This window comes from Salvelinus alpinus, chromosome 1, assembly GCF_045679555.1.
Source record: "Salvelinus alpinus chromosome 1, SLU_Salpinus.1, whole genome shotgun sequence".
NCBI lineage: Eukaryota > Metazoa > Chordata > Actinopteri > Salmoniformes > Salmonidae > Salvelinus > Salvelinus alpinus.
The window spans coordinates 16,726,278-16,738,597 of NC_092086.1; the positions used below are offsets into that span (position 1 = coordinate 16,726,278).

General features: G+C 44.3%; 1 protein-coding gene across 3 annotated transcripts in view; it reads left to right on the plus strand.

Moving 5' to 3' along the window:
• tbcd (tubulin folding cofactor D) overlaps positions 1–12,320 on the plus strand; it is a 131,939-nt gene that overhangs the window by 75,517 nt on the left and 44,102 nt on the right. For all 3 annotated transcript variants that reach the window (XM_071395046.1, XM_071395126.1, XM_071394966.1), the window contains exons 19-21: positions 7,425–7,505; positions 11,154–11,227; positions 11,797–11,914. In XM_071395046.1, coding sequence (XP_071251147.1) covers positions 7,425–7,505; positions 11,154–11,227; positions 11,797–11,914 — 273 coding nt within the window. The remainder of the gene's footprint in view (positions 1–7,424; positions 7,506–11,153; positions 11,228–11,796; positions 11,915–12,320) is intronic.

The following is a 12,320-nucleotide window of genomic DNA, read 5'->3' on the forward strand; positions in this document are numbered from 1 at the left end:
CTGTAGTTAGTTAGCTGGGTCCAGTACTGTAGTTAGTTAGTTAGCTGGGTCCAGTACTGTAGTTAGTTAGCTGTGTCCAGTACTGTAGTTAGTTAGCTGTGTCCAGTACTGTAGTTAGTTAGTTAGCTGTGTCTAGTACTGTAGTTAGTTAGCTGTGTCCAGTACTGTAGTTAGTTAGTTAGCTGGGTCCAGTACTGTAGTTAGTTAGCTGTGTCCAGTACTGTAGTTAGTTAGCTGGGTCCAGTACTGTAGTTAGTTAGCTGGGTCCAGTACTGTAGTTAGTTAGCTGGGTCCAGTACTGTAGTTAGTTAGCTGGGTCCAGTACTGTAGTTAGTTAGCTGGGTCCAGTACTGTAGTTAGTTAGTTAGCTGTGTCTAGTACTGTAGTTAGTTAGTTAGCTGTGTCTAGTACTGTAGTTAGTTAGTTAGCTGGGTCCAGTACTGTAGTTAGTTAGCTGTGTCCAGTACTGTAGTTAGTTAGCTGGGTCCAGTACTGTAGTTAGTTAGCTGGGTCCAGTACTGTAGTTAGTTAGCTGGGTCCAGTACTGTAGTTAGTTAGCTGGGTCCAGTACTGTAGTTAGTTAGCTGGGTCCAGTACTGTAGTTAGTTAGCTGGGTCCAGTACTGTAGTTAGTTAGCTGGGTCCAGTACTGTAGTTAGTTAGCTGGGTCCAGTACTGTAGTTAGTTAGCTGGGTCCAGTACTGTAGTTAGTTAGCTGGGTCCAGTACTGTAGTTAGTTAGCTGGGTCCAGTACTGTAGTTAGTTAGCTGGGTCCAGTACTGTAGTTAGTTAGCTGGGTCCAGTACTGTAGTTAGTTAGCTGGGTCCAGTACTGTAGTTAGTTAGCTGGGTCCAGTACTGTAGTTAGTTAGCTGGGTCCAGTACTGTAGTTAGTTAGCTGGGTCCAGTACTGTAGTTAGTTAGCTGGGTCCAGTACTGTAGTTAGTTAGCTGGGTCCAGTACTGTAGTTAGTTAGCTGGGTCCGGTACTGTAGTTAGTTAGCTGTGTCCGGTACTGTAGTTAGTTAGCTGGGTCCGGTACTGTAGTTAGTTAGCTGGGTCCGGTACTGTAGTTAGTTAGCTGGGTCCGGTACTGTAGTTAGTTAGCTGGGTCCGGTACTGTAGTTAGTTAGCTGGGTCCGGTACTGTAGTTAGTTAGCTGGGTCCGGTACTGTAGTTAGGTAGCTGGGTCCGGTACTGTAGTTAGGTAGCTGGGTCCAGTACTGTAGTTAGTTAGCTGGGTCCAGTACTGTAGTTAGTTAGCTGGGTCCGGTACTGTAGTTAGTTAGCTGGGTCCAGTACTGTAGTTAGTTAGCTGGGTCCAGTACTGTAGTTAGTTAGCTGGGTCCAGTACTGTAGTTAGTTAGCTGGGTCCAGTACTGTAGTTAGTTAGTTAGCTGGGTCCAGTACTGTAGTTAGTTAGCTGGGTCCAGTACTGTAGTTAGTTAGCTGGGTCCAGTACTGTAGTTAGTTAGCTGGGTCCAGTACTGTAGTTAGTTAGCTGTGTCCAGTACTGTAGTTAGTTAGCTGGGTCCAGTACTGTAGTTAGTTAGTTAGCTGGGTCCAGTACTGTAGTTAGTTAGCTGGGTCCAGTACTGTAGTTAGTTAGCTGGGTCCAGTACTGTAGTTAGTTAGCTGGGTCCAGTACTGTAGTTAGTTAGCTGGGTCCAGTACTGTAGTTAGTTAGCTGGGTCCAGTACTGTAGTTAGTTAGCTGGGTCCAGTACTGTAGTTAGTTAGCTGGGTCCAGTACTTTAGTTAGTTAGCTGGGTCCAGTACTGTAGTTAGTTAGCTGGGTCCAGTACTGTAGTTAGTTAGCTGGGTCCAGTACTGTAATTAGTTAGCTGGGTCCAGTACTGTAGTTAGGTAGCTGGGTCCAGTACTGTAGTTAGTTAGCTGGGTCCAGTACTGTAGTTAGTTAGCTGGGTCTAGTACTGTAGTTAGTTAGCTGGGTCCAGTACTGTAGTTAGGTAGCTGTGTCTAGTACTGTAGTTAGTTAGCTGGGTCCAGTACTGTAGTTAGGGTTAGCTGTGTCCAGTACTGTAGTTAGTTAGCTGGGTCCGGTACTGTAGTTAGTTAGCTGTGTCCAGTACTGTAGTTAGTTAGCTGGGTCCAGTACTGTAGTTAGTTAGTTAGCTGGGTCCAGTACTGTAGTTAGTTAGCTGGGTCCAGTACTGTAGTTAGTTAGCTGGGTCCAGTACTGTAGTTAGTTAGCTGGGTCCAGTACTGTAGTTAGTTAGCTGGGTCCAGTACTGTAGTTAGTTAGCTGTGTCCAGTACTGTAGTTAGTTAGCTGTGTCCAGTACTGTAGTTAGTTAGCTGGGTCCGGTACTGTAGTTAGTTAGCTGTGTCCGGTACTGTAGTTAGTTAGCTGGGTCCGGTACTGTAGTTAGTTAGCTGGGTCCGGTACTGTAGTTAGTTAGCTGGGTCCGGTACTGTAGTTAGTTAGCTGGGTCCGGTACTGTAGTTAGGTAGCTGGGTCCGGTACTGTAGTTAGGTAGCTGGGTCCGGTACTGTAGTTAGTTAGCTGGGTCCGGTACTGTAGTTAGTTAGCTGGGTCCGGTACTGTAGTTAGTTAGTTAGCTGGGTCCAGTACTGTAGTTAGTTAGCTGGGTCCAGTACTGTAGTTAGTTAGCTGGGTCCAGTACTGTAGTTAGTTAGCTGGGTCCAGTACTGTAGTTAGTTAGCTGGGTCCAGTACTGTAGTTAGTTAGCTGGGTCCAGTACTGTAGTTAGTTAGCTGGGTCCAGTACTGTAGTTAGTTAGCTGGGTCCAGTACTGTAGTTAGTTAGCTGGGTCCAGTACTGTAGTTAGTTAGCTGGGTCCAGTACTGTAATTAGTTAGCTGGGTCCAGTACTGTAGTTAGTTAGCTGGGTCCAGTACTGTAGTTAGGTAGCTGGGTCCAGTACTGTAGTTAGTTAGCTGGGTCCAGTACTGTAGTTAGTTAGCTGGGTCCAGTACTGTAGTTAGTTAGCTGGGTCTAGTACTGTAGTTAGTTAGCTGGGTCCAGTACTGTAGTTAGGTAGCTGTGTCTAGTACTGTAGTTAGTTAGCTGGGTCCAGTACTGTAGTTAGTTAGCTGGGTCCAGTACTGTAGTTAGGGTTAGCTGTGTCCAGTACTGTAGTTAGTTAGCTGGGTCCGGTACTGTAGTTAGTTAGCTGGGTCCAGTACTGTAGTTAGTTAGCTGGGTCCAGTACTGCAGTTAGTTAGTTAGCTGGGTCCAGTACTGTAGTTAGTTAGCTGGGTCCAGTACTGTAGTTAGTTAGCTGGGTCCAGTACTGTAGTTAGTTAGCTGGGTCCAGTACTGTAGTTAGTTAGCTGGGTCCAGTACTGTAGTTAGTTAGCTGGGTCCAGTACTGTAGTTAGTTAGCTGGGTCCAGTACTGTAGTTAGTTAGCTGGGTCTAGTACTGTAGTTAGTTAGCTGTGTCCGGTACTGTAGTTAGTTAGCTGGGTCTAGTACTGTAGTTAGTTAGCTGGGTCCAGTACTGTAGTTAGGTAGCTGTGTCTAGTACTGTAGTTAGTTAGCTGGGTCCAGTACTGTAGTTAGGGTTAGCTGTGTCCAGTACTGTAGTTAGTTAGCTGGGTCCGGTACTGTAGTTAGTTAGCTGTGTCCAGTACTGTAGTTAGTTAGCTGGGTCCAGTACTGTAGTTAGTTAGTTAGCTGGGTCCAGTACTGTAGTTAGTTAGCTGGGTCCAGTACTGTAGTTAGTTAGCTGGGTCCAGTACTGTAGTTAGTTAGCTGGGTCCAGTACTGTAGTTAGTTAGCTGGGTCCAGTACTGTAGTTAGTTAGCTGTGTCCAGTACTGTAGTTAGTTAGCTGTGTCCAGTACTGTAGTTAGTTAGCTGGGTCCGGTACTGTAGTTAGTTAGCTGTGTCCGGTACTGTAGTTAGTTAGCTGGGTCCGGTACTGTAGTTAGTTAGCTGGGTCCGGTACTGTAGTTAGTTAGCTGGGTCCGGTACTGTAGTTAGTTAGCTGGGTCCGGTACTGTAGTTAGGTAGCTGGGTCCGGTACTGTAGTTAGGTAGCTGGGTCCGGTACTGTAGTTAGTTAGCTGGGTCCGGTACTGTAGTTAGTTAGCTGGGTCCGGTACTGTAGTTAGTTAGTTAGCTGGGTCCAGTACTGTAGTTAGTTAGCTGGGTCCAGTACTGTAGTTAGTTAGCTGGGTCCAGTACTGTAGTTAGTTAGCTGGGTCCAGTACTGTAGTTAGTTAGCTGGGTCCAGTACTGTAGTTAGTTAGCTGGGTCCAGTACTGTAGTTAGTTAGCTGGGTCCAGTACTGTAGTTAGTTAGCTGGGTCCAGTACTGTAGTTAGTTAGCTGGGTCCAGTACTGTAGTTAGTTAGCTGGGTCCAGTACTGTAATTAGTTAGCTGGGTCCAGTACTGTAGTTAGTTAGCTGGGTCCAGTACTGTAGTTAGGTAGCTGGGTCCAGTACTGTAGTTAGTTAGCTGGGTCCAGTACTGTAGTTAGTTAGCTGGGTCCAGTACTGTAGTTAGTTAGCTGGGTCTAGTACTGTAGTTAGTTAGCTGGGTCCAGTACTGTAGTTAGGTAGCTGTGTCTAGTACTGTAGTTAGTTAGCTGGGTCCAGTACTGTAGTTAGTTAGCTGGGTCCAGTACTGTAGTTAGGGTTAGCTGTGTCCAGTACTGTAGTTAGTTAGCTGGGTCCGGTACTGTAGTTAGTTAGCTGGGTCCAGTACTGTAGTTAGTTAGCTGGGTCCAGTACTGCAGTTAGTTAGTTAGCTGGGTCCAGTACTGCAGTTAGTTAGTTAGCTGGGTCCAGTACTGTAGTTAGTTAGCTGGGTCCAGTACTGTAGTTAGTTAGCTGGGTCCAGTACTGTAGTTAGTTAGCTGGGTCCAGTACTGTAGTTAGTTAGCTGGGTCCAGTACTGTAGTTAGTTAGCTGGGTCCAGTACTGTAGTTAGTTAGCTGGGTCTAGTACTGTAGTTAGTTAGCTGTGTCCGGTACTGTAGTTAGTTAGCTGGGTCCGGTACTGTAGTTAGTTAGCTGGGTCCGGTACTGTAGTTAGTTAGTTAGCTGTGTCCAGTACTGTAGTTAGTTAGCTGGGTCCAGTACTGTAGTTAGTTAGCTGTGTCTAGTACTGTAGTTAGTTAGTTAGCTGGGTCCAGTACTGTAGTTAGTTAGCTGGGTCCAGTACTGTAGTTAGTTAGTTAGCTGTGTCCAGTACTGTAGTTAGTTAGCTGGGTCCAGTGCTGTAGTTAGTTAGTTAGTTGGGTCCAGTACTGTAGTTAGTTAGCTGTGTCCAGTACTGTAGTTAGTTAGCTGGGTCCAGTACTGTAGTTAGTTAGCTGGGTCCAGTACTGTAGTTAGTTAGCTGGGTCCAGTACTGTAGTTAGTTAGCTGGGTCCAGTACTGTAGTTAGTTAGTTAGCTGGGTCCAGTACTGTAGTTAGTTAGTTAGCTGGGTCCAGTACTGTAGTTAGTTAGCTGGGTCCAGTACTGTAGTTAGGTAGCTGTGTCTAGTACTGTAGTTAGTTAGCTGGGTCCAGTACTGTAGTTAGTTAGCTGGGTCCAGTACTGTAGTTAGGGTTAGCTGTGTCCAGTACTGTAGTTAGTTAGCTGGGTCCGGTACTGTAGTTAGTTAGCTGGGTCCAGTACTGTAGTTAGTTAGCTGGGTCCAGTACTGTAGTTAGTTAGTTAGCTGGGTCCAGTACTGTAGTTAGTTAGCTGGGTCCAGTACTGTAGTTAGTTAGCTGGGTCCAGTACTGTAGTTAGTTAGCTGGGTCCAGTACTGTAGTTAGTTAGCTGGGTCCAGTACTGTAGTTAGTTAGCTGGGTCCAGTACTGTAGTTAGTTAGCTGGGTCCAGTACTGTAGTTAGTTAGCTGTGTCCAGTACTGTAGTTAGTTAGCTGGGTCTAGTACTGTAGTTAGTTAGCTGTGTCCGGTACTGTAGTTAGTTAGCTGGGTCCAGTACTGTAGTTAGTTAGCTGGGTCCAGTACTGTAGTTAGTTAGCTGTGTCTAGTACTGTAGTTAGTTAGTTAGCTGGGTCCAGTACTGTAGTTAGTTAGCTGGGTCCAGTACTGTAGTTAGTTAGCTGGGTCCAGTACTGTAGTTAGTTAGTTAGCTGTGTCCAGTACTGTAGTTAGTTAGCTGGGTCCAGTGCTGTAGTTAGTTAGTTAGTTGGGTCCAGTACTGTAGTTAGTTAGCTGTGTCCAGTACTGTAGTTAGTTAGCTGGGTCCAGTACTGTAGTTAGTTAGCTGGGTCCAGTACTGTAGTTAGTTAGCTGGGTCCAGTACTGTAGTTAGTTAGCTGGGTCCAGTACTGTAGTTAGTTAGTTAGCTGGGTCCAGTACTGTAGTTAGTTAGTTAGCTGGGTCCAGTACTGTAGTTAGTTAGTTAGCTGGGTCCAGTACTGTAGTTAGTTAGCTGGGTCCAGTACTGTAGTTAGTTAGCTGGGTCCAGTACTGTAGTTAGTTAGTTAGCTGGGTCCAGTACTGTAGTTAGTTAGTTAGCTGGGTCCAGTACTGTAGTTAGTTAGTTAGCTGGGTCCAGTACTGTAGTTAGTTAGCTGGGTCCAGTACTGTAGTTAGTTAGCTGGGTCCAGTACTGTAGTTAGTTAGCTGGGTCCAGTACTGTAGTTAGTTAGCTGGGTCCAGTACTGTAGTTAGTTAGCTGGGTCCAGTACTGTAGTTAGTTTTTAAATCAAATCAAATCAAATGTTATTGGTCACATACACATGGTTAGCAGATGTTAATGTGAGTGTAGCAAAATGCTTGTGCTTCTAGTTCCGACCGTGCAGTAATAACCAACAAGTAATCTAACAATTTCACAACAACTACCTTATACACACAAATGTAAAGGGATGAATAAGAATATGTACATATAAATATATGGATGAGCGATGGCCGTGCGGCATAGGCAAGATGCAGTAGATGGTATAGAGTACAGTATATACATATGAGATGAGTAATGTAGGGTATGTAAACATTATATAAAGTGGCATTGTTTAAAGTGACTAGTGATACATTTATTACATCCAATTTTTTATTATTAAAGAGGCTAGAGATTTGAGTCAGTATGTTGGCAGCAGCCACTCAATGTTAGTGATGGCTGTTTAACAGTCTGATGGCCTTGAGATAGAAGCTGTTTTTCAGTCTCTCGGTCCCTGCTTTGATGCACCTGTACTGACCTCGCCTTTTGGATGATAGCGGGGTGAACAGGCAGTGGCTCGTTATAACATTACCTGTATTAGTAGTTGTTATAACATTACCTGTAATAGTAGTTATAACATTACATGTAGTAGTAGTTGTTATAACATTACCTGTAGTAGTAGTTGTTATAACATTACCTGTGGTAGTAGTTGTTATAACATTACCTGTAGTAGTAGTTGTTATAACATTACCTGTGGTAGTAGTTGTTATAACATTACCTGTAATTGTAAAATAGTAATAACCTCTTGCCTCGTTCTCTTCAGTGTTTACATCGCCAGTTTCCCAGAATACACCAGGCCCATGATAGACCACTTGGTAGCCATGAAGATCAACCACTGGGACGGGTAAGTCCTTTCCTGTCCTCATCCATGTCCTTTAGACTTTGATCAAATTCTTTCAAATACTGTACTTGATTTAGTTTGCCCGCTACCATGAAACCAATGGAATAGTCCCAGAAGCTTCTCCAATGGAATAGTCCCAGAAGCTAAACCAATGGAATAGTCCCAGAAGCTAAACCAATGGAATAGTCCCAGAAGCTAAACCAATGGAATAGTCCCAGAAGCTAAACCAATGGAATAGTCCCAGAAGCTAAACCAATGGAATAGTCCCAGAAGCTAAACCAATGGAATAGTCCCAGAAGCTGAACCAATGGAATAGTCCCAGAAGCTAAACCAATGGAATAGTCCCAGAAGCTAAACCAATGGAATAGTCCCAGAAGCTAAACCAATGGAATAGTCCCAGACGCTTCTCCAATAGAATAGTCCCAGACGCTTCTCCAATAGAATAGTCCCAGACGCTTCTCCAATGGAATAGTCCCAGAAGCTGAACCAATGGAATAGTCCCAGAAGCTGAACCAATGGAATAGTCCCAGAAGCTAAACCAATGGAATAGTCCCAGAAGCTAAACCAATGGAATAGTCCCAGAAGCTAAACCAATGGAATAGTCCCAGAAGCGAAACCAATGGAATAGTCCCAGAAGCGAAACCAATAGAATAGTCCCAGAAGCTAAACCAATGGAATAGTCCCAGAAGCTAAACCAATGGAATAGTCCCAGAAGCTAAACCAATGGAATAGTCCCAGAAGCTAAACCAATGGAATAGTCCCAGAAGCTAAACCAATGGAATAGTCCCAGAAGCTAAACCAATGGAATAGTCCCAGAAGCTAAACCAATGGAATAGTCCCAGACGCTTCTCCAATAGAATAGTCCCAGACTCTTCTCCAATGGAATAGTCCCAGAAGCTGAACCAATGGAATAGTCCCAGAAGCTAAACCAATAGAATAGTCCCAGAAGCTAAACCAATGGAATAGTCCCAGAAGCTAAACCAATGGAATAGTCCCAGAAGCTAAACCAATGGAATAGTCCCAGAAGCTAAACCAATGGAATAGTCCCAGAAGCTAAACCAATGGAATAGTCCCAGAAGCTAAACCAATGGAATAGTCCCAGAAGCTAAACCAATGGAATAGTCCCAGAAGCTAAACCAATGGAATAGTCCCAGAAGCTAAACCAATGGAATAGTCCCAGAAGCTGAACCAATGGAATAGTCCCAGAAGCTAAACCAATGGAATAGTCCCAGAAGCTAAACCAATGGAATAGTCCCAGAAGCTAAACCAATGGAATAGTCCCAGACGCTTCTCCAATAGAATAGTCCCAGACGCTTCTCCAATAGAATAGTCCCAGACGCTTCTCCAATGGAATAGTCCCAGAAGCTGAACCAATGGAATAGTCCCAGAAGCTGAACCAATGGAATAGTCCCAGAAGCTAAACCAATGGAATAGTCCCAGAAGCTAAACCAATGGAATAGTCCCAGAAGCTAAACCAATGGAATAGTCCCAGAAGCGAAACCAATGGAATAGTCCCAGAAGCTAAACCAATAGAATAGTCCCAGAAGCTAAACCAATGGAATAGTCCCAGAAGCTAAACCAATGGAATAGTCCCAGAAGCTAAACCAATGGAATAGTCCCAGAAGCTAAACCAATGGAATAGTCCCAGAAGCTAAACCAATGGAATAGTCCCAGAAGCTAAACCAATGGAATAGTCCCAGAAGCTAAACCAATGGAATAGTCCCAGACGCTTCTCCAATAGAATAGTCCCAGACTCTTCTCCAATGGAATAGTCCCAGAAGCTGAACCAATGGAATAGTCCCAGAAGCTAAACCAATAGAATAGTCCCAGAAGCTAAACCAATGGAATAGTCCCAGAAGCTAAACCAATGGAATAGTCCCAGAAGCTGAACCAATGGAATAGTCCCAGAAGCTAAACCAATAGAATAGTCCCAGAAGCTAAACCAATGGAATAGTCCCAGAAGCTAAACCAATGGAATAGTCCCAGAAGCTAAACCAATGGAATAGTCCCAGAAGCTAAACCAATGGAATAGTCCCAGAAGCTAAACCAATGGAATAGTCCCAGAAGCTAAACCAATGGAATAGTCCCAGAAGCTAAACCAATGGAATAGTCCCAGACGCTTCTCCAATAGAATAGTCCCAGACTCTTCTCCAATGGAATAGTCCCAGAAGCTGAACCAATGGAATAGTCCCAGAAGCTAAACCAATAGAATAGTCCCAGAAGCTAAACCAATGGAATAGTCCCAGAAGCTAAACCAATGGAATAGTCCCAGAAGCTAAACCAATGGAATAGTCCCAGAAGCTAAACCAATGGAATAGTCCCAGAAGCTAAACCAATGGAATAGTCCCAGAAGCTAAACCAATGGAATAGTCCCAGAAGCTAAACCAATGGAATAGTCCCAGAAGCTAAACCAATGGAATAGTCCCAGAAGCTGAACCAATGGAATAGTCCCAGAAGCTAAACCAATGGAATAGTCCCAGAAGCTAAACCAATGGAATAGTCCCAGAAGCTAAACCAATGGAATAGTCCCAGACGCTTCTCCAATAGAATAGTCCCAGACGCTTCTCCAATAGAATAGTCCCAGACGCTTCTCCAATGGAATAGTCCCAGAAGCTAAACCAATGGAATAGTCCCAGAAGCTAAACCAATGGAATAGTCCCAGAAGCTAAACCAATGGAATAGTCCCAGAAGCTAAACCAATGGAATAGTCCCAGAAGCTAAACCAATGGAATAGTCCCAGAAGCGAAACCAATGGAATAGTCCCAGAGGCTAAACCAATAGAATAGTCCCAGAAGCTAAACCAATGGAATAGTCCCAGAAGCTAAACCAATGGAATAGTCCCAGAAGCTAAACCAATGGAATAGTCCCAGAAGCTAAACCAATGGAATAGTCCCAGAAGCTAAACCAATGGAATAGTCCCAGAAGCTAAACCAATGGAATAGTCCCAGAAGCTAAACCAATGGAATAGTCCCAGACGCTTCTCCAATAGAATAGTCCCAGACTCTTCTCCAATGGAATAGTCCCAGAAGCTGAACCAATGGAATAGTCCCAGAAGCTAAACCAATAGAATAGTCCCAGAAGCTAAACCAATGGAATAGTCCCAGAAGCTAAACCAATGGAATAGTCCCAGAAGCTAAACCAATGGAATAGTCCCAGAAGCTAAACCAATGGAATAGTCCCAGAAGCTAAACCAATGGAATAGTCCCAGAAGCTGAACCAATGGAATAGTCCCAGAAGCTGAACCAATGGAATAGTCCCGGAAGCTGAACCAATGGAATAGTCCCGGAAGCTAAACCAATGGAATAGTCCCGGAAGCTAAACCAATGGAATAGTCCCGGAAGCTGAACCAATGGAATAGTCCCAGAAGCTGAACCAATTGAATAATCCCAGAAGCTAAACCAATGGAATAGTCCCAGAAGCTAAACCAATGGAATAGTCCCAGAAGCTAAACCAATGGAATAGTCCCAGAAGCTAAACCAAGCACACCTCAAGTTAGTATTTGTCGTATGTGTTTGTCCCAAGTGGGATGTCCGTATGCCAGCCTGCTGCCATTAAAGCCTTGGTTCTGTGTATAGCCTATTAGAGTAGAAGCAGTTGTATGTAATGGACAAAGTGGACTTCTCCTCTGCATGTGTATCTGTTGTGTTGCAGGGTGATTCGACAGCTAGCGACAAAGGCTTTGCATAATCTGACGCCTCAAGCACCTGATTATATGGCCACAACAGGTGAGCTATGTCATTGGTCCTGTTTCCCTACCTGCTGTAACACAACACAGTGTCTTACTGTGGAATGGACTGGGTCACATTCAGCTGTAGTTACTGTTCCCTACCTGCTGTAACACAACACAGTGTCTTACTGTGGAATGGACTGGGTCACATTCAGCTGTAGTTACTGTTCCCTTCCTGCTGTAACACAACACAGTGTCTTACTGTGGAATGGACTGGGTCACATTCAGCTGTAGTTACTGTTGTTGTGTCTGGGTCCTCATATCTGTCAAGTTGTTATTGAATGATTTAAGTGTTTATAATGAACACACACAGAACACACAGAGAGAGGTCAAAGGGCAGTAGGCCAGATTTGAAACTATAGTGAAATCGTAGACGTGTGCCGGAGGCTGTGGCATTACAGGTAGACCATCCAGGCCACAAATCTGGTAGTATTAAAGTAAATTAACCACACACACACCCCTGTGCAGACTGTTGATGTTCTGTCAGGTGTCCCTGCAAAGAATGAAAAGACACATACAATAATTGAGTTAAAAAGACGTTTTATATTTTGATGGTTGTATTTTCAGTTATGCCTCAGCTGCTGCCCATAGCGCTGGGCATTGATCTACACAGTCGCCATGGCGCCATTCTGGCATCTGCCGAGATCAGCCACGCCCTCTACAAGCTGGCCAATCAGAACAACAGGTACTGCAACCTCACTTCTCAACTAGCCAATCACAGTATTGGCCGTACTTATAGGAAAAACCACATAAACGTTGTTATTTTGTAAAATCCATCCGCAATGACAGCTTTTGTTTTGAATATCGGAATTCAAAAAGGCACTCGCACGTCTGAGCGATCTGTTTCTGCCGGCGCCTGGTAAACGTTGAACAACATGAGAAAAAAATCAGGAAACCCACACACTGAATAATCGGACACCTCAAGCACCTGATTATATGGCCACAACAGGTGACACCCATTAATAAGCTTTACGAATCGGTCTCATACGTAGAGCTTATTAAACAGCCCTGTGGGGGTTTCCTTCTATTTTCTCTGTTTTGCATATCGACCCATGATTTCACTTCCTGATTTGACTTAAGCCCTTGGCTCC